Consider the following 24,455-nt stretch of genomic DNA (forward strand, 5'->3'; position numbering starts at 1 on the left):
AGGGGTGGTCAATAAGTACTCATACACAGTATTTGTATTTGGTGTAAGTTGTGACGCTACCGAACCTAAAGCACTATCTCAACAAAAAAGGGTAATGATATTGATCCTCAAGATGTGGAATGCTACCGACCCTCGTATGGTGGTAAAAAAAATAAAACATAATGTACATTAAAAAGCTTATTAATGATAGTATTTAATAGTAATTATTGGCTTAAAACTTAGAAATTCTTATATGCATGGCATATGTGGTACACGATACAATCTTAATCTTTGAAAATAATTTATATTCAGGTTTCACCATACATTTATATATTTCTTCTAATTTATGTCGTTCAAATTGTATGTGAATATACACGTCATGCACCGAAGATACTCTATGTGTTAGGTGTTCATTTAAAGGCTCACCAAGATTTATGTGACTTGTTATCTCATTTCTAATGACATGAGTGGCATTGTCATCGAAAGTCATAGATCTATTATTGATGTCATTTACTTCCAAGAATGACTTCATTGTGTATTAAGCTGTGATGGGGAACATTACCCTGAGGAATACCATGTAGCTATCGTCATAAAGACCCTCGTGTCGATGATATTGAATCCAAGCGAGCTGCTAGCTATGAGAACCTAGCGACTCAAGGTAGTGGCCTGAGATGTTGATCTGATTGAAAAGCGTATACTGATGTGGACTGGACCCATAAATCTCTGATCATCCATCATTTCTCTTCTAGTTGAAGAAATGGCTGCACACTTAAATATTGGTATAGCTCCCCTATCTTCGTTATGGTCTCATCCTCGTGCGCTTGTAGCTCACACTCAACAGTCAACATTACTTAGCTCATTGAAACCAGTAGAGGCTGGCTACTAGAGAAGTTGCAATGGTGCGTGGTTTTTCCATGATCCCTACCTCAAAGAGGTTTCTGATACATGTTGATAGGGACATTAGCCTTAGAAATATCACTTGAATAACCAAATTGGGCTATATAAGATGGACTCACGTCAAGAAACCAAGTCCATCCACACCACCTATATTAATACATCAATAATCTTAACAAAACTAAAATTGAAGGTAACTTCAAAATGGTGCATACAAGTAACATGGAATGATTCCTAGTCAACTCTAGGAAACCCACATAATGACTCATATCACACTTCTCTGCTCTCCTCCTAACTTTCAGTTCTCTGCCCCATGGCTAATCCACTACAAACCCAAATCATAGAGCTTGTACATAAGTTATTGTTCATACCCAAAAATGCACACTATTTTTATGGAGAATTTGAGGGTCAACGTTTGGGCGTATGTTTGGTGTGAGACACATTGCACCTGGGTCATCGTTTAAAGCCCAAGAAGACGATAGGTCAATATTTGCATGTTATGCCATTATGAACATTTTTTTAATAAGTTATATATGGTACAAAATTCCTAAGTCAAAAGAGGCAAGTCATGCCATGCCCAAAAAACCATAACACAAGCTAAGCACCCTCATTAGGTCAAAACTCACTTATGAGTCAAATCATACCTAGCAAGTCCATGCCCAAGCACATTCTTCCTTGGGCACATGGTGGTTTGTTACAAGACACCTAACCTACTTGAGAGCTCGGCCAACTCATGCTCATCCATACCCAAGCACATTCTCTTCCTTGGACACACGGTGGTATGTTACAAGACACCCAATCCACTTGAGAGCCCGATCAAGCCATGCTCATCCATACTCGAGCACACTATCTTCCATAGGCACTCTCATGGACGCCTCTTAATACTCACAAGTTGACACAATTCATACACACGCTAATTCATGCCAACACATGACAACCTTAGACAAACACATGAGCTCTCAAAAAGATCTCACGATCCGCACTGTCATAGCGTGCCACGCAGCCAATTAGCAATGTGTACCCAAGACACTGGTCAATAGGGTTTATTGGTGGGTTGTGGTGTAGAAGGTCACATGATTTTACGAGGTCTAAGGAAGCCAAATGTCAAGCATCCGAGGTGTCTAAGGAGCCAAGGACCGAACTTGAATTTGGACTTCCCACACATAGGCTTGTAACGGGTATCTCATCAAACCATCCAGTATCACATGCCACCTCAAGCCAAAATCTATGCCTCTATGATTTTCACCTTATTAGCTTGAGTTGAACTCAAAACCCATTTTTGTGCCAACCTCCTAACCAAGAATAACTTGGTAAAAGGCCAATGTCATTAGTCCCGAGAGGGTCATGACATGCGTGACTCTTGGATCACCACCTAGTCACGAGCCATTTTACTACCCTTCATAATTCATCAAGAACCCTATATAAATGGCACTACAGTGCCAAGAGAAGAGGTTGACTCCCACAGGCAACGAACACTAACTTTACAAGCAAAACCACCACCATCACTCTCTTCATAGGTAACTAAGCCTACCACCATACTACCATCCCAAACAACCATCACTTTGTCCCTCATATATCACCATATCCACCATCCTGAACAACCACATTTGTACCATCCAACTAGAATCTTTAACCACATAAAACTTTCTCCCATGAAGAGCATGCAACCTGTTACACTCGTAAGATCCTAGCTCCCACACCAGGCACACCACTAAGTGCCTTTGTGATTTTTTATGTTTGAAGCCTTTAGAATATCACAAAAAGGTCTTCAAAGGAAGATTTTAGGCATAGTCTTGCAACTCAGAATGGAGAGACTTGATCATCAAGCCCAACACCAGCCAACATTATGATCTCTAATTTCCACCCCAACATCTATTAGTTGTAACATAAGAAGAATTGACTTCCAAAATCGCCCAAGCCATAAAAGCTAAAAATGAACGAATGAATTTAAAGTTTTGTCTTGTGGTTGCAAAAAAGTTATTATGTATTGTAGCATCACTCAAAAGCTCAATTCATAGAAGCATAGAAAGAAGCTCTACGATGGAAAACTCAAATTGATAGATATAAAAGAGAAGTAAATCAACACAAACCACAAGAAGTTGAGTGCAAAGGTGGTTGTATAGTAGCTGCAGAAGAAACATTGTACATGTCGTCAACTAAGTTGCACAAGAGAGTCATACAACAATTTGGGGAACACAAATTAGATAATAACACCACATGATAATCTAACGAAGCATTGGGAGATGAAGCAACTATTATGAGACTTATATCATCCATGAGACGATTAGGTCTCATATCTCTAATTCTTTCATTTTGATCAATCTTGGGTACTCCCATCTCTCACCAGGACTATATAAATAAATAATTAAAATTTACCCTTTTCGACTTTGTATGCAGTTTTTTGTTTAGAAGTAGAGACGCAAATAAATAAATAAAGTAAGAAGAAACAAAATGGAATTTGTTTTTTCAACTCATACTTTAATACTTCCAAATGAACCATTCGAGAAGTTTCTTCTAATCGGGGTAGTTAGATTATATATCGCTATCAAAGATAGGTGAAGTTTTCCACCTAGGAACATTGTATAGCTCACATGAGAGTCCATAATGCGAACATTCAAAAAATTAAATTGACAAAAAAAAACTGATAGATTCAGTAGAATAAAGCACTCAGACAACAACCATTCACTATGAATAAAGTTTGAACAAAAATGATAATGACTTCACTTTATAAATCGAATGATCCTAGTAGTAAATTGATTAAAATATAAAAATACTTAATAAAACCAAAAGACATATTTTTATTCCCCTTTCGTTTTTATTTTACATATATAAGTGTGAGATAGCAAAGCATTTCATATGAATAGCTTATCTAAGCTTTTTTATTTTGATTCACTGTTTCTTTGCAAGGAGGGAAAGTGGTATCGAACAAAAAGATATTTGAAGCAAAGTCATACACATGTAAATATGGTAAATAACTTTATAAAAAAAATAAACCCTCTAAAGTAACATAAAAATTTTAAAAAATGTAACTAACCTTTATGAACTTCTCCATATCATTCTCAAACTCAATCTGACCAGCTAATAGGCCCTTCTTTTGTATCCACATGATCGTTTCAAGATCAAACTCAACATGTTGATCTTTGGTGCTTGCTAAGCTACTAGTCTCACTCTAGTCTTCAAGCCGTGCGAAGTGGTATATATTGAATTTGGCCTTCGAATTAAGCATGTTGGGTGTTCTGGTGCAATCTAACTGATATACTAATATGGTGACCATCATCACATCTCTATCAGATGAAGGGTTTGATCGTACCTCCCCAATCTCCAATGATGTAATAAAATCATAAGGAGTCGAAATTTGTTCTTCATACGATACATGATGTGTGCAAATGAAAGGGTATGATCCAACCTTATCACTCTGTTTAGAGATCTCACCATGCAACCTCTGAATCTCTTCTGCATAGCGCACCCAAAATTTGAGATGAGGACCAAGAAATGTGTTGTGCAAAAGAGTGTACACAACCGAATCTCCCCAAAGAATCGCCCCCTGTCAGCTATCTCAAAAGTGGTCCAATATGGTTTTGACAGATTATGCCAATGCGGTGTATCAATCGTAACTGGCAGGTGAGGGATACAGTCACAGTCTCCAAACAAATGAGTCTTGCAAGTCTTTCGCAATTTCGAAAAATAACATCACTTTTTGCATATTTAGGAAATGGAATATACAATTGCTATAACATGAGTTGGGCTTTGTTTAGACACAAATAAATAAAAAGTCAGAGAAAACAAAACAGAATTCATTTCTTCAACTCATACTTTAATACTTCTGGATGGACCATTCGAGAAGTTTCTTCTAATCGGGGGAGTTAAATTATATATTGCTATTAAAGATAAGAGAACTTTCCGCCTAGGAATGTTGTATAGCTCACATGAGAGTCCCTAATGCGGACCTTCGAAAAAATCAAATTGACAAAAAAAGACTTTAATAGGTAAACAACATCAACCCTTCACTATGAATAAAGATCAAACAAAAATTATAATGATAATCACTTAATAAACCCGAATGATCATAGTAGTTAATTGATTAAAACATAAAATACTTTCTAAAACCAAAAGACACTTTTTTCTTCCTCTTCCATTTTTTATTTTACATAAAAAATGGTGAGATATCAAAACATTTCATACAAATAGCTTTTACAAGCTCTTCTATTCTGTATCATCGTTTCTTTGCAAGGAGGGAAAGTGTTATCGAACAAGAAGAGCTTTGAAGCAAGGTCATACACATAAACTTTTTAGAGAAACATACACATACACTTTAGTAAAGGATACTTCTTCACCATTCAGAGTCAGCTCATTTCTCTAAGTCTTTCCTTATAGCTTGATAATGTAGCTTTTAATATATATGGTTTTCCCTTTCATGTTATATAATAGTGCTATGTAGTTAAAAAAGTTGAACCTTTTAACAACACCAACCTAAACCCTACCCTGGTTATAAGGCTCTGAAAAATCAACACCACCAACCTAACAATACACAAATTGTGTTCAAAGAAGAATGACCCTCTTGCTCAATTAGGAGGGATGACTACAACCAATAGTAGACTTAAAATAAAGAAAGACTAGACTTGGGGCAAAAAACTAGAACCCAAGCCCACCCACAACCCACTGGATCTCAAGAAGTGACAATTTAGAAACTAACCTCACAACCATTGACGCAATTAGCACAACACATTCTGCCACCATACCAATATTTGCCACCATACATTCATGTAAGCATCACGGAGAACCTTTGAATCTGCACCATAACACATAAAGTTGATCCAACCTAGATTATAAGATTGATTCGTGAAGGCCATGAACCTGCCATCCCTTTACCACCTATTCAGCTTTCCACCACCTGCCCTTACTATCCTCTCTCATGACACGTTAACATTTTCGGACTATATTATTACACTAACACAATGTCAACAACTCTACAAACACCTTTTATATATATATATATATATATATAGTTAAGTTCGCTCTTTCCGCCACCAGCGACCTGACCATCCAAAAGCTACCAGAAACTTATGTCTGACCTTACTTAGAAAACACTGATAGCGCAACCCGACAAGCAATGAAAACCAAATTTTGAAAACCTTAACTAGTTCATGTTTTTACCTCGTGCGAGATAACTGTCTTTTGTTACAAATTTGGTTAGACTTGCAAAAGAAGAATTAACACTTGGTTTGATTGACTTTATTAAATACAAGAATGTTATCTTGTAAGCAAAGTATTATCCTTGGGTTTACCATCTTCAATAACGCGGGTTGATGATAAAGACTTCCTTATCGCTCTCGAGCCCTCCGAGTATTTGAGATGTTTGAAATTTACAAATTGTCTTCCTATGAGTATTCATCGAGGCCCTTGGGCGTGACAACTACACAGTTTTCCTATACTTGTAAGCTCACTAGAAAATGTCAATCACTCATATTAATTGATGTTTCTCATAAATAATTGTACAAAGAAAAAGAAATTCATAGCTTTTAATAGGTTGGAGACGTGGAGTTGCACAAGAAATTGTCACAGCTCACATAAAAGGAAACCGAAGAAAAAAATAAGAAAGAAAGAGCCCTCTCGAATATGGATATGGTTGTTACCCGCCTTCCCTTCACTTACAAATGAGCACCGTTTTCCACCCCACCATCGCCGCCTTATCTCCTCCACCGCTCTCTCACCACCCTCCACTACCACCACCGCACTCTTCTCTTTCTCTCTCTCCCTCCAAACCCAAAACTCCCCTCAGCTTCTCGACCTCTCTCCCCACCCAACCCCTTCTCACTTCTCCACCGCCTCCCACTCCCAATGCCTCCTCTCTCTTCTCCCATCTCCTCTCCTTGCTCCGCCTCTCCGCTCGCCACGCCGACGCCGACCTCGCCAGGGCCGTCCATGCCGCAATTCTCAAGCGCGAAAACGACACCCATCTCGGCAACGCGCTTCTCTCAACATATCTCAAGTTGCTTCTCGTTCCCGAAGCTTCCAAGGTCTTCGAGAGCCTGCCGTCGCCGAACCTCGTGTCCTTCACCGCCCTGGTTTCCGGTTTCGCCAAGTCGGGGAGAGAACAACAGGCCGTGGAGCTTTTCTGTCGGATGAGGAGGTCGGGTATTGAGCCTAATGAGTATAGCTTTGTAGCGATTTTGACTGCTTGCATTCGGGTTTTCGACATCGAATTGGGTCTGCAGGTTCATGGTTTGGCTGCTAAGAGGGGGTGTTTGGATTGTGTTTATGTTTCGAATGCTTTGATGAGTTTGTATGGGAAATGTGGGTGTTTGGGTTATGCGCTTAAGGTGTTTGATGAAATGCCTCACAGGGATGTTGCGTCGTGGAATACTGTTATGGCGGGTTTAGTGAATGAGGTTATGTACGATGAGGTGTTTGAGTTGTTTTGTGAGATGGTGAGGAGGGATGGGTGTGATTTTGTGGACCACATCACGCTTTCGACTGTTTTGACTGCTTGTAGTGGTGGTGGTGATTTCTTGGAAGGACAAGAAGTTCATGCCTATGCTGTCAAGACTGGTTTGGAGGGGGACTTGAGTGTCGGCAATGCACTTATTGAGTTGTATGCTGAGTGTGGTAGTGTGAAAGATGTGGATACTTTGTTTGAGAGGATGCCTGCGAGGGATGCCGTTACGTGGACGGAGATGATTACAGCTTACATGGATTTCGGGTTGGTGGAGATGGCTGTGGAGATGTTTGATCAGATGCCGGAGAGGAATTGTTTTTCTTATAATGCTCTGTTGGCTGGCTTCTGTCGGAATGGTGAAGGGTTGAGGGCGCTGGATTTGTTTGTGAAAATGGTGGAGGAGGGTCTGGAGCTGACAGAATTCACTTTGAGTAGTGTAGTTGGTGCTTGTGGCTTGCTCATGGACTGCAAAAGTAGTGAGCAAATTCATGGGTTTGCTATCAAGTTTGGTTTTGATTCAAACGCTTGTATTGGATCTGCATTGCTTTATATGTACACAAGGTGTAATCGAATGGGAGATGCAATGAAATTGTTCCACCAGTGGCCAACTGTGCAGGAAAAATCGATAGTTTTGACTTCAATCATATGTGGGTATGCTCGAAATGGGCAACTGGATGAGGCAATCTCTATTTTCCACCGATATCAGTCGGAAGGGATAATGGTAATGGATGAAGTTGCATCCACTTCACTCCTTGCTCTTTGTGGGACTATAGGGTATCATGAACTGGGGAAACAAATTCACTCACATGCTATCAAGTTTGGTTTTCTAGCTTATATAGGGGTAGGAAATGCCACAATTAGCATGTACACTAAGTGCTGGAACATGGATGAGGGTCTCAAAATATTCAGGATGATGCCCACTCACGACATAGTTTCATGGAATGTTTTGCTGGCTGGTTATCTTCTACATAGACAGGGTGACGCAGCCTTAGCTGTCTGGGAAAACATGGAGAAGACTGGCATAAAACCAGACAATATTACCTTCATTTTGATCATTTCAGCACACAGACATACTAACTCCAATTCTGTTGACAGTTGTCGAAATTTGTTTCTCTCCATGAAAGCAGTTTATGGAATTCAGCCCAACTCAGAGCACTTTGCCTCATTTGTTGGTGTTTTAGGGTACTGGGGTCTGTTGGATGAAGCTGAGGATATCATCAGAAAGATGCCCTTTCAGCCTGGGATTTCTGTTTGGCGAGCTTTGCTTGATAGCTGTAGGATCCGCATGAATACAACTGTTGGAAATAGGGTTGTGAAACGTATACTTGCGATGGAACCCAAAGATCCATCTAGCTACATACTCGTATCGAATCTGTATTCATCGTCTGGGAGATGGCATTGCTCCGAGATGGTGAGAGATGACATGAGAGAAAAGGGGTTTAGGAAGCACCCAGGTCGAAGTTGGTTCATTTATAACAACAAGATACATCCATTCTATGCAAGAGATAAATCCCATCCTCAGGAAAAAGACATATATAGCGGATTAGAAATACTTATCGTAGAATGTATGAAAGCTGGTTACGTTCCAGACACAAGTGTTGTTCTTCATGAAGTGGAAGAGCATCAGAAGAAGGATTTCCTGTACTATCACAGTGCAAAACTAGCAGCCACCTATGGGCTTCTGACCAACAAACCAGGACAACCAATTCGAATTGTGAAGAATATCCTTATATGTGCTGATTGCCATACTTTCTTGAAGTTCATGTCCATTGTAACCAAGAGAGCAATACATGTAAGAGATGCGTCCGGGTTTCACTATATTTTAAACGGTCAGTGCTCATGCAAAGATTACTGGTGAGCTATTGCCTCATATATCTCTCATCATTGTAAGTTTCCTGTACCTTTTTGGTAGCTAGTTACCAGTTATATAGCATTGTAGCATATCTGTATTCAAAAGTGTAATTTTCCATAGAATTAGATTACAAAATTTTGAACAGATGGACTTCTAAATAGTATTTGGGGAAAGTAGATACAGTCTCTTCCTTTTTTTGTTTGTTACTATAATGGTCTTATTGAATAATGAAAATAGGTGGTATCAGCACCACTTCTCAAATGAAAAATAAATAGTCAAGATTAAGGGAAATGAATAAGTGATCTGTGTAAAATGATAGTTCAACAGCACATTGATTGGGAAATTGGTAATTTGGTTAATTACTATAATTGATTCAAAAGTATAAATCTATTAGAAACGGTGAATTGTCGAATTATAGCTCCAGATGACTGCCCCATGTATTTGGATTTTATGACTAGAATTGGGTGGCTGTTGTTGCAAATAGAAGGAGACTTCTGGAGTAATGCTTATCTCCTAAGCTTCTGATGCACAAGAATCTCGACATGCTAAGCTGAATTACATTATCTGTTCTTCCGCCTGGATGGGCATTCTCTATTGTTCTCACTATCAGTACATGTGCTGAAATAAATGATGGGGTGGTTAATACTGCACCTTGGATATTGGCTTGGTTTGGTTTTCCCTTCAATTCTCCAAGGCTGAGGTTTCCACTGATAAGTTGCAGCTTTGTGGAGGGATTGTTTCTCCATAATGGCTTGGACTTTTGAATGTTTATCTTCGTGGCACTTTGTACAAGTCTCAACAATTTAACTGCTTCAAAGCAACTTGGCTTTGCTGGTAGTGATGTTGATGTTTTTCAGTTTATCAGTTTATCTCTGTGTTTCAGAGCTAAAAAGGAAATAGAAATGGGGGTTTCAATAGGAATCGAGCCTTCTTTTCGAAGTTAAAACTTTGCTTTAGGATGCCTTCTTCTACTCTTTCATACGATGATTCTTACTAATGTTCATAGGTGCATAGGAATTTGTCCTATCTCGAGTTTCCCCTCTTTGTCCTGGATGCATCCAGAGGTTTGTCCCCATAAAACGATCCAGAACATTACCTAGTCTGCTGAATCTGGAATCTGCATCAGCTTTTCTAGGCACTAAGCTTTTGTATGTTCAAGCATATGACCAGACCACTCCTCTAGTTCTTTAACTCTCAGTTTTGAGGATTAAATCTTTTTTTTTTGTCTGATTTGAGGATTAAATCGATCTGCACAAAATCTTTTGCATGCACCAACTAGTACTCCTTAATATTTGTGTGAGTCGGCTTTTCTCTCTGCTAGCTAGGGTTTCTCCGATTGAGAAACAGACCGAGTTTTCTCAATATGGCAACCGCGACTTCAAGAAAGGATGAGGCTGTGAGCCGGCGGGGAGCAATAGCGCAAACCCAGACACCGTCTTTTTATGGACACTTCCCATCTCTGAAGAATCCCGTGGTGATTTCTTCGTTTACGGCAGTGATCACCATAATAAGGGGGATAACTGGATAAGAGAATCTTGATAAGGAGGAGAAGAATCGAGTCCTTGGTACTACGTTGAGGAGGCTAAGAAGAAGAAGGGACGGCCATATGGCTCCATCGGTAAAGAAGGACAAGCAACTGGTAGTGGCAACTATCGGTATGTAGTAGCCTTCTAGCTGAATGGACTCCTAGTCCTAATGGGAAGGGCAAAGATAAGCTGACTAAATCTTGTTTTTATATAGCATATTGCTATGTTTGTGTAAGTCATAAAATACACTTAGATCTTTATTTTTATTCTTCCATTTGAGCTCATTTTTCAGAGTATAGTCATATCTTATGTACTAAGATTGAGCTTCGGCTCAAGACTTCTTATTTGCTGTTTGACAACAACAGAGGAGTATATAATTACTATTCATGCTTTCAGTTAATCAAATCATTTTATTTTGCATCAAACAGAAGAAAAAGATAGTAATCCTTAAAATACATAGATTTCTTGACCTTTTTTTTCATTTAATTACACTTGATCGACTAATTCGAAGTCCTAAACAATTGTGAGATATCTTAACCTTGCTAGATGAAGCAGAATCCAACAACAATCATTGTTAATCAAGGGTTGGGTTTACAATTGAGTTGTTAGTGTTTTCACCATGACCAACTGTGAAACATCATCCAGTTGAGTTTTAGTATTTACAAGCAAGAGTGGATTCGCCATTTTTTTAGTTAACATCTCGTCACACGCTTTACGATTTTTAAAGAAGCGTGTTGAATTGCCACATTATAAATCTTTTTCCTCGTATTTTATGTATCAATGTTGTAACATAACATACTAGTTTCCTACCCATAGTGTAATTTGCATCAAAATGAAGTACAAGAGAAGAACATATATACATCAGTTCGTTCATGCACATAAACTTATGACCTAATTGATAATATATAAAAATCTCGTTGCAACACATTAACAACATTCTTCAAATTTGTCATTTTTTCAACATTTTCCTCTTAAACCCTATGCAAGAACATGGTTACTTATAATTATATCTGAAACAAATACCCCAATGCAAGAGGTTAAAAAAATCAACGTTAAACCCTAATTCACAAAATCAACTCATTGGTTCACATATTGAAACTTGTTGGTCCAATTCTTAATCACGAGTTTTTTTCTTTAGAATGATTAAACGACGAGTTGTAACAATTGTTGGATCCACAATTTCAATCAAGGTTCCTGATTGATTGTGCTTTAGATAGATTGAGAGATTTGGAAGACACATGTTATGATCCTTGTTCTTGACTTTAAGACTTTTACAAAAACATGCCCTCTGAGAGCTTGCTGCATTTTTAAGTAGTGAAATAACAGTTATGGTTCGAAACATTCTAGCTCTCCAGGGTTCATTTTCAAGCCCCAAAATGCATGTCCAACCGTGTACTTTGTAAAATATTGTAATGTCACCTCATTTAATATAATATTTTCTTCGATTTTCATTTGCTGAAAAGGATATGAAAAAGATATATTTCAAACTGGATGATGTCAAAATAACAGTGTTCTAAGCATCCTAAGTTATGGTTTAAGGATTGCTGAGAATAAGTGAGTTTCTTGCATTTATATAGAGTTAATTGCATGATAATTCTTTACCGAAGTTTGCATCCACAGCTGAGCTTACTGCACTGTCTATGGATTAGAAAATTTCAACCACTTAAATTATCCAACTAAATATGCAGCAAGATTATGTTATCTTTCGGCGAATCAGTTAAGGTCACACATGTGATGCATGATTAGTATGAACATATTGGAGACGTCATTCATGATAGATATTAAGATATGTCTTCTCTTATGAGATTAGAAAAATATCTGAGAGTTTTTCTTGAGAAGTTGTCGGAGCATCTTAGTTTTTTAGTTAGCATATTAGGTGATGAGAAATGAATGAGCAATCTATATATTTGATGGAAGAATGATAATTAGTGTTAAGATGAGACTGTTACATTATTTTTTCAGATACAATATGTTGGTTATAACTTATAAGGATGTGGTAGAAATTGATCTTGTCTTAAAGGAGAAGAAATTCATATTTTTACACATATAACTGACATATATATATATATATATATATTTTCTTTCCTTACAAAAGAAGATGCTACGTAAGAATGAGTCACGACACATGACCTTTTCCATACTGTACTTTTGAACAGATAGCTGATCTTGCTCGTGTCCTCAAGAAAAGTTCCCGATTAAGTGTTTTCATAAAAGAAGAGATAGTTTATAAAATATTTGGCTAAAATATCCAATGACCCATCAAATGCATGTATAAAGTTTTTTTACAAACTTGGTAAATCATCCCGAGCTCAACCTCTAAAGGTGATGAGAAAAGAATCCATAATATATATTATCGATAAAAGAGTGATGATTGAGTGTTTGGATGAGACTGCTACATTGAAACATAACTAAGCAACATTTTTGCATTGTAGTCAACTAAGATCTTGTGGATATGATTAGGGAAGAAATAAGGAAAATAAGCACATGACCGTGAAGGAAAAGTATTTATTGCTATCAATTTATATGTGCCTCCGGGTGAATTTTGGAAGTGGATGAAGCCCTCAGGAGATGAGTTCTCAGCCGAAATTGTTGCAATGAGATTGAGCTTTGTCGTAAGCCATATCATCTGGTATTAGATTTTTGTCAGAAAATTTGGTGTACGTAGCAGCATTCTATTAGAATACAATAAAATTAAAAAAAATCACGAAAAATTGGTGAGATTGAGAAATCGGTACCTAGTTGTTGACAAAGGCAAGTGGCAGGCGGAGGTGGAGCCGTGGAGGGTGCACTAGTGCTGGTAATAGCTGTAGATTTGGTGTAATTGGAGATTTTAGGGATTTGAGATATTGAGGTTCACCGGTTCAGGAAGAAGAATAAGTTGTGGCAAAGAAGAAGTATGAGTTGGGGTAACGCTATGGGTTGAGAGTGGAGGATGCCTTAGTAAAGTCACCACGTGTGTGGTTGAATATATATTTGCCTGGTTGAGAAAAGTGGAGATGGTCCAGAGTTGCAGGAGGACGCAATGTCGAGCGAGCTACATAGGTATAGTTTGTGAGCAATACCAAAAACAACAACGAGGAGTAATCCTTTAGCAACAAGGGAAGTTCACTTCGTGCATGGGGCAAGGTTTCACATTTTCTTTGTCTGAAAGTTACACAATGAGATATAAGGCTTGATGAGTGATGACTGAGTTTTGAGTGCTACTTCATGCATGGAGGTTATTGCTTCTTTTAAGTTTAGTTTTCACTTTTTTGTTTTAGGTTATTGTCTACTGTATGAGAGCTTGTTTCTACTTAACTTAACAATAGTTGGTCCGTAAGTCGATTTTTATTTTCCTAAAAAAAAGAGTAAATTATAAATATGAAATCAGTGATCTGGACCTTTAGTACCAACGCCACCAGATCTAGGCCATCCGTTTTTATCTATGAGTATACTTAAGAGAACAGGTCGTGCACACTCCCCATTAATCAAAGCCCGTTTCAGATTCGGAGAGAGAGAACCCGGACAAGGTATGCTTCGCGATCTCTTACTTGATTTGATTCAATTCTCCATCGCTATCCGGTTCAATTAGTTTTGATTTCTCTGTTGCTTGCCTTCGATTAAAACTCGTCTCAATTTCGATGATTCGTTGTAGAGGATTCGAAATGAAATCTTCTATTCAGTGAATCCTTCATGTTCACTTGGGTTCAATTTTCTTGAAAAGCCCTCAAGATTTTAGTTTCGGTTTGGTCTTTTTGTTATCGATTTTTCATGTTTGAGTGGGCTGTCAACAGGGTTTTTCTGCTCTGTTCAACATAATACTATCTGGTTTTAGCATAAGTTGGAGTTTAGAGGTTCTCCTATTAAGGGTTTGGTATAGAATCACTACTCTTGTTATGATTAAGCAATTGTTTTGATTCGTTGCAGGTGATTGCAATGCCTCTTTTAACTAAAGCTGGGGCTCTACTTAGGCAGACTGCCAACAGGCAGTCCATCTATCACGCAATAAGATGCACCTCGTCAATCGGAACTCAAGAAGCCTCGAAAGGTGGTATTTTTCAGGATTTCTTTGAGGAAGTTTAATTTTTTTTAGGGACATTGGAACTTTTATGCTAAACTAGTGTTGTTTGACTTGATAATAGTAGGAAAACCCTTTGTCGACATTGATACCAGACTCGGAGTCTATACTTCAAGTGCCATCCATACCTTGGCGGGGCAGGTAATTGTTGTTATTATAGTTTGGTTTTACTTTCATTTTATTTGTATCAGTTGTAGACTTGTAGTGGCTGCGAGATTTATCTTCTGTGTTGAATGTTGAAAGTTGGAACTGATATCCTGGGAAATATGATGAAGTAATAAAGTTGGGGTGTTGGGGATATTTTATTTGAATCCTGGCCATTGTTTTCCGCTAAAGGGTTTGCCTTTGTGTTCACTCATGTTTCTGTACCGCATATACTTGCACATACACATATAATGGTAGTAATCACTTAGTTTTGAGTTTTAGGTGCATAAAAGATTCAAATGTTTTCCTTTCAAAATACAAGTTATCACAATTCCGTTTGTCTTAATTCATATGTTGATATAGGTCATCTGCCTTTGTTTAATTAACACTTAGTAGGTGTTCTAACTCTTAGAAATTTTTGTACAAAATCTTATAGGAGTTCCATGGTCCCCAAGTAAGGTTGAATTCTGCTGCTGGTTTAGGGTTTGGTCATAATTCTATCATTGGTAGTCATCAGAACTTTGGTGTTGGTCCGAGAAGAAGCTTTTCCAGTGGAGCTACTGTAAACACTGCAGTTGGAAAAAGTGGGGCAAACACAGCTGATGGACAAAGCATGCTTGGAAAAATTGCAGCGCGTTACCTGCCAATTGTAACTGTGTTCCCTCACATAAATGCAGGGATCGGAAGCATTTTGGCGGATTATGTCCACCACAAATTGACCAGAGAATTTCTCCATTTATGTTTTGACCTGTTCATTTTAATTGTTGCCAAGAATCTTTTCTTGGCTCTCGTTTTTTGAGGAAGGTTTTCGGCAGTAGGAGCAATAATGGTGCTACACAGTGTTGGCAGCACAATTTCAGTGTAAGGAGGTAGTAATAGCTTTTACAGTGGCGGACGATGTACTTTTTTTTTTTCCATTTGGGTTGATGTTCCCCTCCTTGATCCTGAGACCTTATTGTTTCATCTTTGTTGATGGTGTGTGAGACGATATTTTCATCTTTTGGGAATCCAGTCATCTTTTTCTAACTAGACTTCTATTTCAACAATATCTGATCTTGTGAATATCAGTGAACAAGTTGTCCTGATCTGTGATTTTGGCCTCAAGTATCTGGATATTGTCAAAATGAAAACCTTTGTATCTGTGTAGTGCATTAACAGATTCAAACATGAAACACAAGCTTGGTAAACTTACCATACTACAGTACAGTACCTATGCTAGTAGTCTTATATTTTGTCATAAATAGTTGATTGGCATGACAGCTACGGCTGACCTATAAGGATATGATTAACTGTTCAAATATATTTTGTCGTAAATAATTTATTGGCATGACAGCCACGGCTGACCTATAAGGATATGATTAATTGTGAATGTTTTCATAGATGATCTGATCTTATAACTTGATGTTCCAATTCTGTCGGATAATTCATGTAAAGAGGTAAAGAGGAGTTGATTGTGTTGTAATGACTGACTGAAACCTTGGACACTGGTGCACATCATTCTTCACTGCTCATTTGCTTCTGAGACTTGGAGGTGCATTTGAGTGCTGTTCCTAATACAATTCCTTTATTGATTTGTTACATTTAGGTTGACATGTTGAATTAATCGGAGTGCTCAGTTAAATGAATTGTGGTTGACTTGTTCAATACATTAACACAGTTCTTTGGCTTATATGGCAAGTGAGGAACAAAGTTGTATAGATTATAAGTTTGAAGTTTTAGTTCATGCTGCAAGTCTATCTGTCTATGGGCATGTTCATGCTGCAAGTAAGCAAGTTTCATCTTTATTAGTTGGAGGTTAAACAGTGTCGCTGACCTTTGGGTTTGAAGAGCTTTGGAGTTTAAGGCAGGGCATGCTGTGTTCCAACCACTGATGAGGTTATGTAGCATCCTAGCTCCTCTCTTTTTAGGGTTGGAATACTGATAACTTTACAAAAGAAGAATTACACTCATTTATAAGCAGTGAAGAGTATACATCCCAGAGTACATCAGTGAAAAATTGAAGCCCAGACGAGCCAATATCTGCGCAATTTAATTACAGGTTCCTGGTGCAAATATAAGCTTAATGCTTGGGTCGAGTCATCGAGTTGGCATCCTCCTCTCTTGCTTGGCAAGTATATATCCATTTAAAAACGAAAATATGTCAGTTCCATTACTTTAGGTCAATTTTGCTTCTAGTCTTGACATTCCTAGTTTGATGGTTGCAGACACTATGGCCTTTATCAAGGTCACTGAACTTAATTGCTTGGCTTAGAGATTGGAGTTAACATATATATGTGACTCTTCCATTGTTCTTGATAAATCGGATAAAATCCTCCTTTGGTTTTCTTTGAAAGCTTATATAAGTATATAGGCACGTACACATATATACAGTGAAGAAAGTGATTGCACATTTGCACCCACCCTATTACAATCGCAATTCTCATACTCTCACAAGTTAAGAGAACATGATGAAGTCGGTGATTCTTTAGCAAAATATGAAACGTCGAATCATTTTGTGAGACTTGTCTTCTTTATTATTCTTTTTTTTATAACGTAAAAGTGATTGCCTACCAAACTTTCATTTTCATGTAGTAAATTTTTTTTTGGATACTCATTTTCATGTAGTAATTGTAGTTGGTAATGGCTGTTATTTTTGTCTTTTGCTTGGGAGCATGGGAGCTAGGTTTATATCTTCTTCTTTTTTTTTGTTCAATCAACATCACATTATAACATCAAAGACGATCTATGTCCACAAAATAATTTTTGTTGGGGGAATATCTGATTCATTCATCCTCTTTGGTTTTTCTTTAACGAAGAACTGTTAACACTGACTGTCACAAATACATTTCTTACTTTCTCATATTTTACAAGAACATAATTAAGTTGACGATCCTGAAGTAAATTATGAAACGAATATTCATTTGGTGGAGAACTGGAGATCGGCTCCTTCATTATCATTATTGAAGAACTTTTGCCTAGGCATACCAAACTTCTGTTTCCATGTAGTTGATCATGGTTTACTTCTTTTAGCTTTCATCTCGGAGTTAGGTTATTTCATTCTATTTGGTCGAGATCACCTTCACACCTTGTAACATATCATATCAAAGACTTTTTATGTCCAGAAACTAAACCTGTCAAAAATCCCCCCGCCGTTGCCCCGGGGTTTAGTTTGGACTTTGGACCTTATCTTTTTGTATTTCTTCTCTTGATTGAAATTTTCAAAGAAGCCTGGGGTGAAGTAGGTTTCTTCTCATCGTTTAATCAAGCATAACACTTGTTCTGCCACATCTTTCTTAACCTAGCTATTAGTAGTAAGGTGTGGAGCAGCAAATATATACCTGGTCCCTCATCCAACTTAGCCTGCGGATGAGAACTCAGAGAGGCTGAGACTACCCAGAAAGGGCAACTCTGCTGACATTTTCCTCCATGTCTTCCATTCCTATAATGATATCATGGTTCTTGAATACGTGTTTGGAGAACTTAATTTCAAGTAGCATGGGCAATAACCTCCAGCATATGTTCCCTACGTCATTTCTGATAGCTAGCTACATTAATACTAGTGAAGACTGAAGAGTAGCTCCAAACTTATTTTCGCATTTATTTTCAGATTAAACCCGAATTTCTATCATGAACTTCACAGCAAGTTAGTAGAACTAATCGTTTTGAGCCATATTCACAATTTAGGCGCAATGTTGATCCATAACTTTGTTAACATACCCAATTATAGACTCTGTAAATAAACTATAAAGTGACATCATAAGGCATGTGTTAGTTATTCTAATCATTCTATTCGTATACGTCTATACGTGTCATAATTAGTTTACATTTGAAATTTGTTCTTCAAATGTGTTCGTTTATTCCAATTTCATGATTTCAGTGTTTGCTTAAAGAACTAGTTATTTTTTAAGAACGTCAGAGGAATGAGACCATGGACTTGTGTGTCGCTCGTGGCAGAAGTAAATGAGAGGTGGCCTTTATGAAAGCATAACAGCTAGCAGAGTCAAAAGACCCGTTTACCCTTCACATCCATTCTCTATCCCTCTGGCAACTAAACTACAACGAATACGGTTGTCTTAGGGCGTCCAAGCAACAAAGGGACAATTAAGTCAAGCTCTCTTTATCAATATGAACTAAGCCTTCGTGATTTATACGGGTCGTGGCTTCGGCCTTATGCTTTGGGAACCAGCACAGCCCATGACGTGGCACTGTTTGACTGGCTACACGACGAGTCGGACGGAACAAAAGTACGTGAAGGGTCACCGTCGCTATAAGCAAGCAAGATAACGTTGATAGAGATTAAAGGAGGGTTACAACTCGGTTCTCTTGGCTTTGTTTTCTTTACTTTGTCTTAGTTTGCTTAACAAGCATGCAAAGAGTACTTGGTTCCATGGCTTTTGCAAGTTTATCCCTATATATGCTTTCTTAATAAGTTCCCAGCTAGATGAGTTTTCTTACTTATGGTTTGTGTACATATGTGTGTTCGATATAGCTATTTTCTGAAAGTTTTTTTTTTAGTTTCGTAAATAATATATCGTTAAAGTCGTAATGGATTAGAGTTTGATCATGTAACATAAGACGATTCATACCAAATTCAAGACGAGAATAGGAGAAGGTGAACCCGACGACTCATTAGTGAATTTACGTGACTTCTTTAAGCTCATTAAGTATTCATTATGTATCTAGATTTTTCAGTAAAGCTTAATCAGATGTTTTTATACACCTTTCTCTATCATGTTTGCAATTTGGGTTTCTCTTCTTATCTCGTAGTGTCATATAGATGATGACTGATTGATATATTCAAAATTATTGCTAAATTGTCTTGTACAAAAGATCGACATATCATTAGACCCTTCCAAATTGATCATTCTTTTCATTTTCAATGTTCTTGATTGGATTCATATTAGGCTGCTACAATTATTAATTTGTTTAGAATACTTTTGATATTGTGATATGTGACCCAATGCAAATTAATAATGCATAAACATCCTCTCTTATACTTACGTGTTTTAATAGATAATACACTAATACTTGTACGTACATTCATTTATAGTCTATTTGTTTTCTTTGATACTTGATCATAAGGATAATTTTGTACTGAATTTTGACCTTAAATATGCGATCCAGCAAATGAACCAATATGAAAAACTACAAGCCCTTACTGAGATCTTGAATGTAGAGAAACCATATTTTTTCTGTATAGTAAAATGAATGTGTTTGGTGTTCATGTATTAGTTCTTCCATGTCAATTTTGATTGAATTGAATAGCCAAGCGGTGAAGTGTAAATGGTATGATCCGATCAAAGGTGGAATAAAGGACTCCACGTTTGGAATAAAAATGGTTTGAAATTTAATTCCAAAAAATCGGTGGGTGGTAGGAATCGGAATACAATGAAGAATGAATGACAACGAGGGCAGAATGGGAAGTTCGAAAAGTTGCATGAGGACTCGGAAAATAAGGCTGAAACAAGACGACGCTTGGCGTGATGGTGCAACCATTTATTACCAAACGTTGTCCTTCCCCCAAAACTCAAGCTCAGAGAAGACTTTCTCTCTCTCTCTCTCTCTCTCTCTCTCTCTCTCTCTTCCTCAGCAACAAAAAAAACAGAGCTACTTCTGGCCTTCTGCAACGGATGCTGTTCTTGTTGCAGGAAGCTTCACAGAGCAACAAGTTAAGCTTGAGGAGCTAGGAGGAGTTAGCCAACTGGGTGCAGAGAGAAAGTTGATGATGGCGAATAGTACCAAGAAACCGGGCGGCGGAGCCAGCGGTTCTGGTGGCGGTGGCGGTGGTACTGGTTCATTTGCATGTTGGTCTTCTTCGTCTTACTCAGCAATTTTGGTGTTTATTGTTCCACTGGTTGTGGTTTTCGGGTTGATTTCCCTATTGAGTCCGACTTCCTCCAATTGGGTGTTCATTTCCAACTACTACTTACCCGGCCCGTCTTTGAATACCAGCGCCACTAACTCGTCGGAGATCGGAACTTCACACGACGACGTTTTGGGCTTAAGGTCGACGGTGGTTGTTATGGATATGCACAGTAGTACCATAGAGGAAGTTCACGCTAATGATTATGTACAAAACCGGTCTGCTTCTCCACTGCTCGCCGTAGAAGAAGCGACGCCACCACCACTTGAACAACCGGTAAGTCCTAGCTTTTTCGTCTTTTTATTTACTTCATAAATTTATTTTGAGTTATTCTTTGCTTTTTTTCCAAACTCTTTGATGCTTTTGGTATTTTACGCCCAGAAGTCCAGAAACAAACTATCTTTTTTTGGTAACGTCTTTAATTGTTATTTAGTTTTTTATGCACCGAATTATTTATAAATCATAAAGTACCTGAATTTAGGTCTGTCCCATGCCTTCAGAGTTTTTGTAAACTTGGGCATACTTTCAGGGTGAAAGAAATGTTATGGTTATATATCTTGATGCATTTGACATGTTTTTAGGTACCGTATAGGTTGCTTTATTTCGAAGGTAATGTGTTCCTTATGGACATTTTTTCGCATCACCCTATGGTGTTGGGTAATTGCTTATTGCTAGGATTTAGAAGTAAACTATTGATTTAAGTGCCTAATGCCTATACGGCACTCTGTTTGCATCGCCTCTACTGATATACTTAAGTTTGAACTTATTTAATGGTAAATCAGGTTACATGGACCATTTGGTATAGTATATGTAATTGGATATTGTATCAAACACACATTAATAATGGGATCACATGCCATTGAACTTTGTCTGTCAAGGTTTGCCCTTCGTTTAAGCAATTTGATTCTTATTTGGGAATAGTGTGATGTCTTCTGTAGTAGTATATCTGACCATTAATCAGTTGATTAATAGATTATTAATGGGACAAAGGAAGAAGACCCCATGAAGGAAACTCATGCTTCTGCCATGAATAATTCTGCTACAAGACAAAAGGAGTATACTAGTTTGGGGCGGCTAGAGGGTCGTCTTCGAAGAGCTCGGGTGGCCATAAGGGAGGCTAGATTTGCAAATAAAACACATGATGCAGATTACATTCCTAATGGTCCAATGTATTGGAATGCAAATGCCTTTCAAAGGTATCCACCACTCAACTTTGAGGCATCATTATCATAATTATCATCACACTTAACCCATTAATTATATATCAAAATAAGGTCCATGGAATACGTATTTGATATCATTAATAACTTGAAATAGAAATCAGTATATCCAAAATCATGAAATAGTAAATTAGTTATTTCAATGAACATCATTTCAAAGTTGTTAAAACAATACTTTGTTATCACAGGAGCTACTTGGAAATGGAGAAACAATTCAAAGTCTATGTATATGAAGAGGGGGAACAACCATTATTTCATAATGGCCCTTGTAAAAGTATATACTCTATGGAGGGAAACTTCATACATGAAATTGAGGTAAACAAGCAATTTAGGACTCGAAATCCTGAGGAAGCGCATGTTTATTTTCTTCCCTACAGTGTGACAATGTTGGTTCGATTCGTATACGTGCGTGATTCACATGATTTCAGTCCCATTAGACAGACAGTGAGGGATTATGTCAATATTATCTCTACCAAATATCCCTACTGGAATAGAAGCCTAGCAGCTGATCATTTTACGCTTGCTTGCCATGATTGGGTATGGTCTTTCTGCTCCATCTTCAATATTGGCATTACATATGTAGCATGTATATAAACATATTTTGACTTTAATAACTTGATATTCTAATTTAGGGGCCAGAAACTTCAAATTCAGATCCTTATTTGCGCAAAAATTCAATCCGTGGTCTATGCAATGCAAATACCTCAGAAGGGTTTAATCCCTCTAAGGATGTCTCCTTTCCAGAAATCAATCTTCAAACTGGTGATACACATGGCTTCCTTGGAGGACCTTCTCCAAGGCTACGGTCAATCCTAGCTTTCTTTGCTGGAGGAGTTCACGGTCCTATTAGGCCTATATTGCTGGAGCATTGGGAAAACAAAGACGAGGACTTGAGGGTGCACCAGTATCTTCCCAAGGGTGTCAACTACTATGACATGATGAGAAAGAGTAAGTTCTGTCTTTGCCCGAGCGGGTATGAAGTTGCAAGCCCTAGGGTGGTCGAGGCAATATACACAGGGTGTGTTCCGGTGCTTATTTCAGATCATTATGTGCCACCCTTCAGTGATGTTCTCAATTGGAAGTCTTTCTCCGTTGAGGTTTCGGTGAATGACATTCCTAACTTGAAAAACATATTAACCAGCATATCTACGAGACAGTATCTAAGAATGCAAAGGAGGGTGGTACAAGTCAGGAGGCATTTTGAGGTCAATTCTCCTCCTAAACGATTTGATGTTTTTCATATGATCCTACATTCTATTTGGCTAAGAAGACTGAATGTTAAGGTACATGATGATCAATAAGCAGGCCTTCTGGTTTCTTTTGCATTTATTTTGATTATAAACCTTTTAGATAATGTAATTCTTTTCTTCGATCAAATTTCTCTTGTGAAAGTGTCCATGTGTAATACGCTTAGAAAAAAAAAGTTCCAAATTTTTTTTTTTGCCCAAGTGGCTGTAGAAGTTAATTTGTATCAATTCTTTGATTGTGGTGGCGGGTTATATATGCATTCCAGTTCATATAACAGGCCTGAATATAACAATGCAACAAACGTGTATGCCCTGAGCTACAAAAAAGACTTATCAACCACATAATATGATCCGTCAATTTAGGGAGAAACCTAAAGCGCTGCTATCGTGAGTGTTATACCTCGTCCGGCGGCGCACCCTTGTGGCGTCGTTGTCGGACGGGCTAGAGGAAGGAATCTCGTGTCCCGTAGAAGGAGGTTCGGCCAAAGTCGGTGTTGCAGAGCAATGCCATTCTTTCCGAGGGATCTTGGATGGTTTGGGGTCTTTGGCTTGGATCCAAGTGCTTTTATTTATTTCAGTTTTTATTTAGCATATTTATATGCAATAATTTACAACTTTATGTTGAAAATAATACCTTATCATTATTTGTTGGGTTTTGTGTTTTCTGCACCTTGTGTACCTTATTTGCTCTAGGTCGGTGTCGTCTTGTTAAATGGGCGCTACCTCCTAGTGGCAGAATGAGATCAAGTGTCGTCGGGTTACTCGGGCGGTAATATGGTTGGAGAGCTGTTTTATTATACATTATGATATGTAATTGCTGCTTCATCGTTGATAAGGTTACGTATTTAATGATCTCTTTACCATGTCAATGTTGGTCGTTAGCAAATAGAGTCGTCATTTGTGTAGTACTCTTTGCTAATTGGTACTTTGTTAGGTACTTGTTTGTAGAGACCTTTAATTTTATATCAGGTATTTGTAATTAGAGGTTTAGGCTTCACGTCCTCCCCTTGTATTCGACGGTTTCATTAATGAAGACTTGAGCACAGTCGCACTAGCCCTAATAAAAAAAAATTCAACACAATGTGTCAGCCGGCGGTGATCTTTCATTACAAATAGAATCATATTGAGTTGTTATAATAAGAAGGGAGTCAAGGGACCAGTAATAAAAGGATATATAGATACTTTTGTGAATTTGTCCAATTATGCTTTTTCTATTATAGAAGAATGTAATACGCATCAAAATAGGAAGAAGCATCAT

General features: G+C 37.9%; 3 protein-coding genes and 1 pseudogene across 4 annotated transcripts in view; all 4 read left to right on the plus strand.

Annotated features, from left to right (window-relative positions):
- The window catches only part of LOC126797769 (uncharacterized), a 92,971-nt gene extending 77,057 nt beyond the window's left edge, over window positions 1–15,914 (plus strand). Inside the window, exons 2-5 of one of the 2 annotated variants that reach the window (XM_050524491.1) lie at window positions 14,176–14,196; window positions 14,594–14,714; window positions 14,812–14,885; window positions 15,325–15,914. In XM_050524491.1, coding sequence (XP_050380448.1) covers window positions 14,603–14,714; window positions 14,812–14,885; window positions 15,325–15,687 — 549 coding nt within the window. In that variant the 5' untranslated portion in view covers window positions 14,176–14,196; window positions 14,594–14,602 and the 3' untranslated portion in view covers window positions 15,688–15,914. Of the gene's footprint in view, window positions 1–14,175; window positions 14,197–14,593; window positions 14,715–14,808; window positions 14,886–15,324 lie in introns of those variants that run through there. The other variant, XM_050524490.1, reaches the window with a different exon arrangement.
- On the plus strand, window positions 6,484–10,617 carry LOC126797707 (pentatricopeptide repeat-containing protein At5g03800). The gene is made up of 2 exons (XM_050524408.1): window positions 6,484–9,195; window positions 10,509–10,617. Exon 1 carries the CDS (start codon window positions 6,528–6,530, stop codon window positions 9,165–9,167), a length of 2,640 nt encoding a protein of 879 aa, XP_050380365.1. The 5' UTR covers window positions 6,484–6,527; the 3' UTR covers window positions 9,168–9,195; window positions 10,509–10,617.
- LOC126796840 (uncharacterized) lies at window positions 11,753–13,147 on the plus strand (annotated as a pseudogene).
- A 4,463-nt stretch (window positions 15,915–20,377) lies between the features above and the next one.
- On the plus strand, window positions 20,378–23,411 carry LOC126797724 (probable glycosyltransferase At5g03795). The gene is made up of 4 exons (XM_050524428.1): window positions 20,378–21,006; window positions 21,703–21,926; window positions 22,139–22,487; window positions 22,583–23,411. The coding sequence occupies exons 1-4, from the start codon at window positions 20,590–20,592 to the stop codon at window positions 23,249–23,251; spliced, it is 1,659 nt and encodes a 552-aa protein (XP_050380385.1). The 5' UTR covers window positions 20,378–20,589; the 3' UTR covers window positions 23,252–23,411.
- The last annotated feature ends 1,044 nt before the right edge of the window (window positions 23,412–24,455 follow it).

Source organism: Argentina anserina, chromosome 6 (assembly GCF_933775445.1).
Source record: "Argentina anserina chromosome 6, drPotAnse1.1, whole genome shotgun sequence".
Classification (NCBI taxonomy): Eukaryota; Viridiplantae; Streptophyta; class Magnoliopsida; order Rosales; family Rosaceae; genus Argentina; species Argentina anserina.

Coding starts and splice junctions, on each gene's coding strand:
- LOC126797707 (XM_050524408.1), top strand. CDS start 6,528: ATGAGCACCGTTTTCCACCCCACCATCGCCGCCTTATCTCCTCCACCG.
- LOC126797724 (XM_050524428.1), top strand. CDS start 20,590: ATGATGGCGAATAGTACCAAGAAACCGGGCGGCGGAGCCAGCGGTTCT. Junction 21,007..21,702: donor CACCACCACTTGAACAACCG/GTAAGTCCTAGC, acceptor GTTGATTAATAG/ATTATTAATGGGACAAAGGA. Junction 22,488..22,582: donor CGCTTGCTTGCCATGATTGG/GTATGGTCTTTC, acceptor ATTCTAATTTAG/GGGCCAGAAACTTCAAATTC.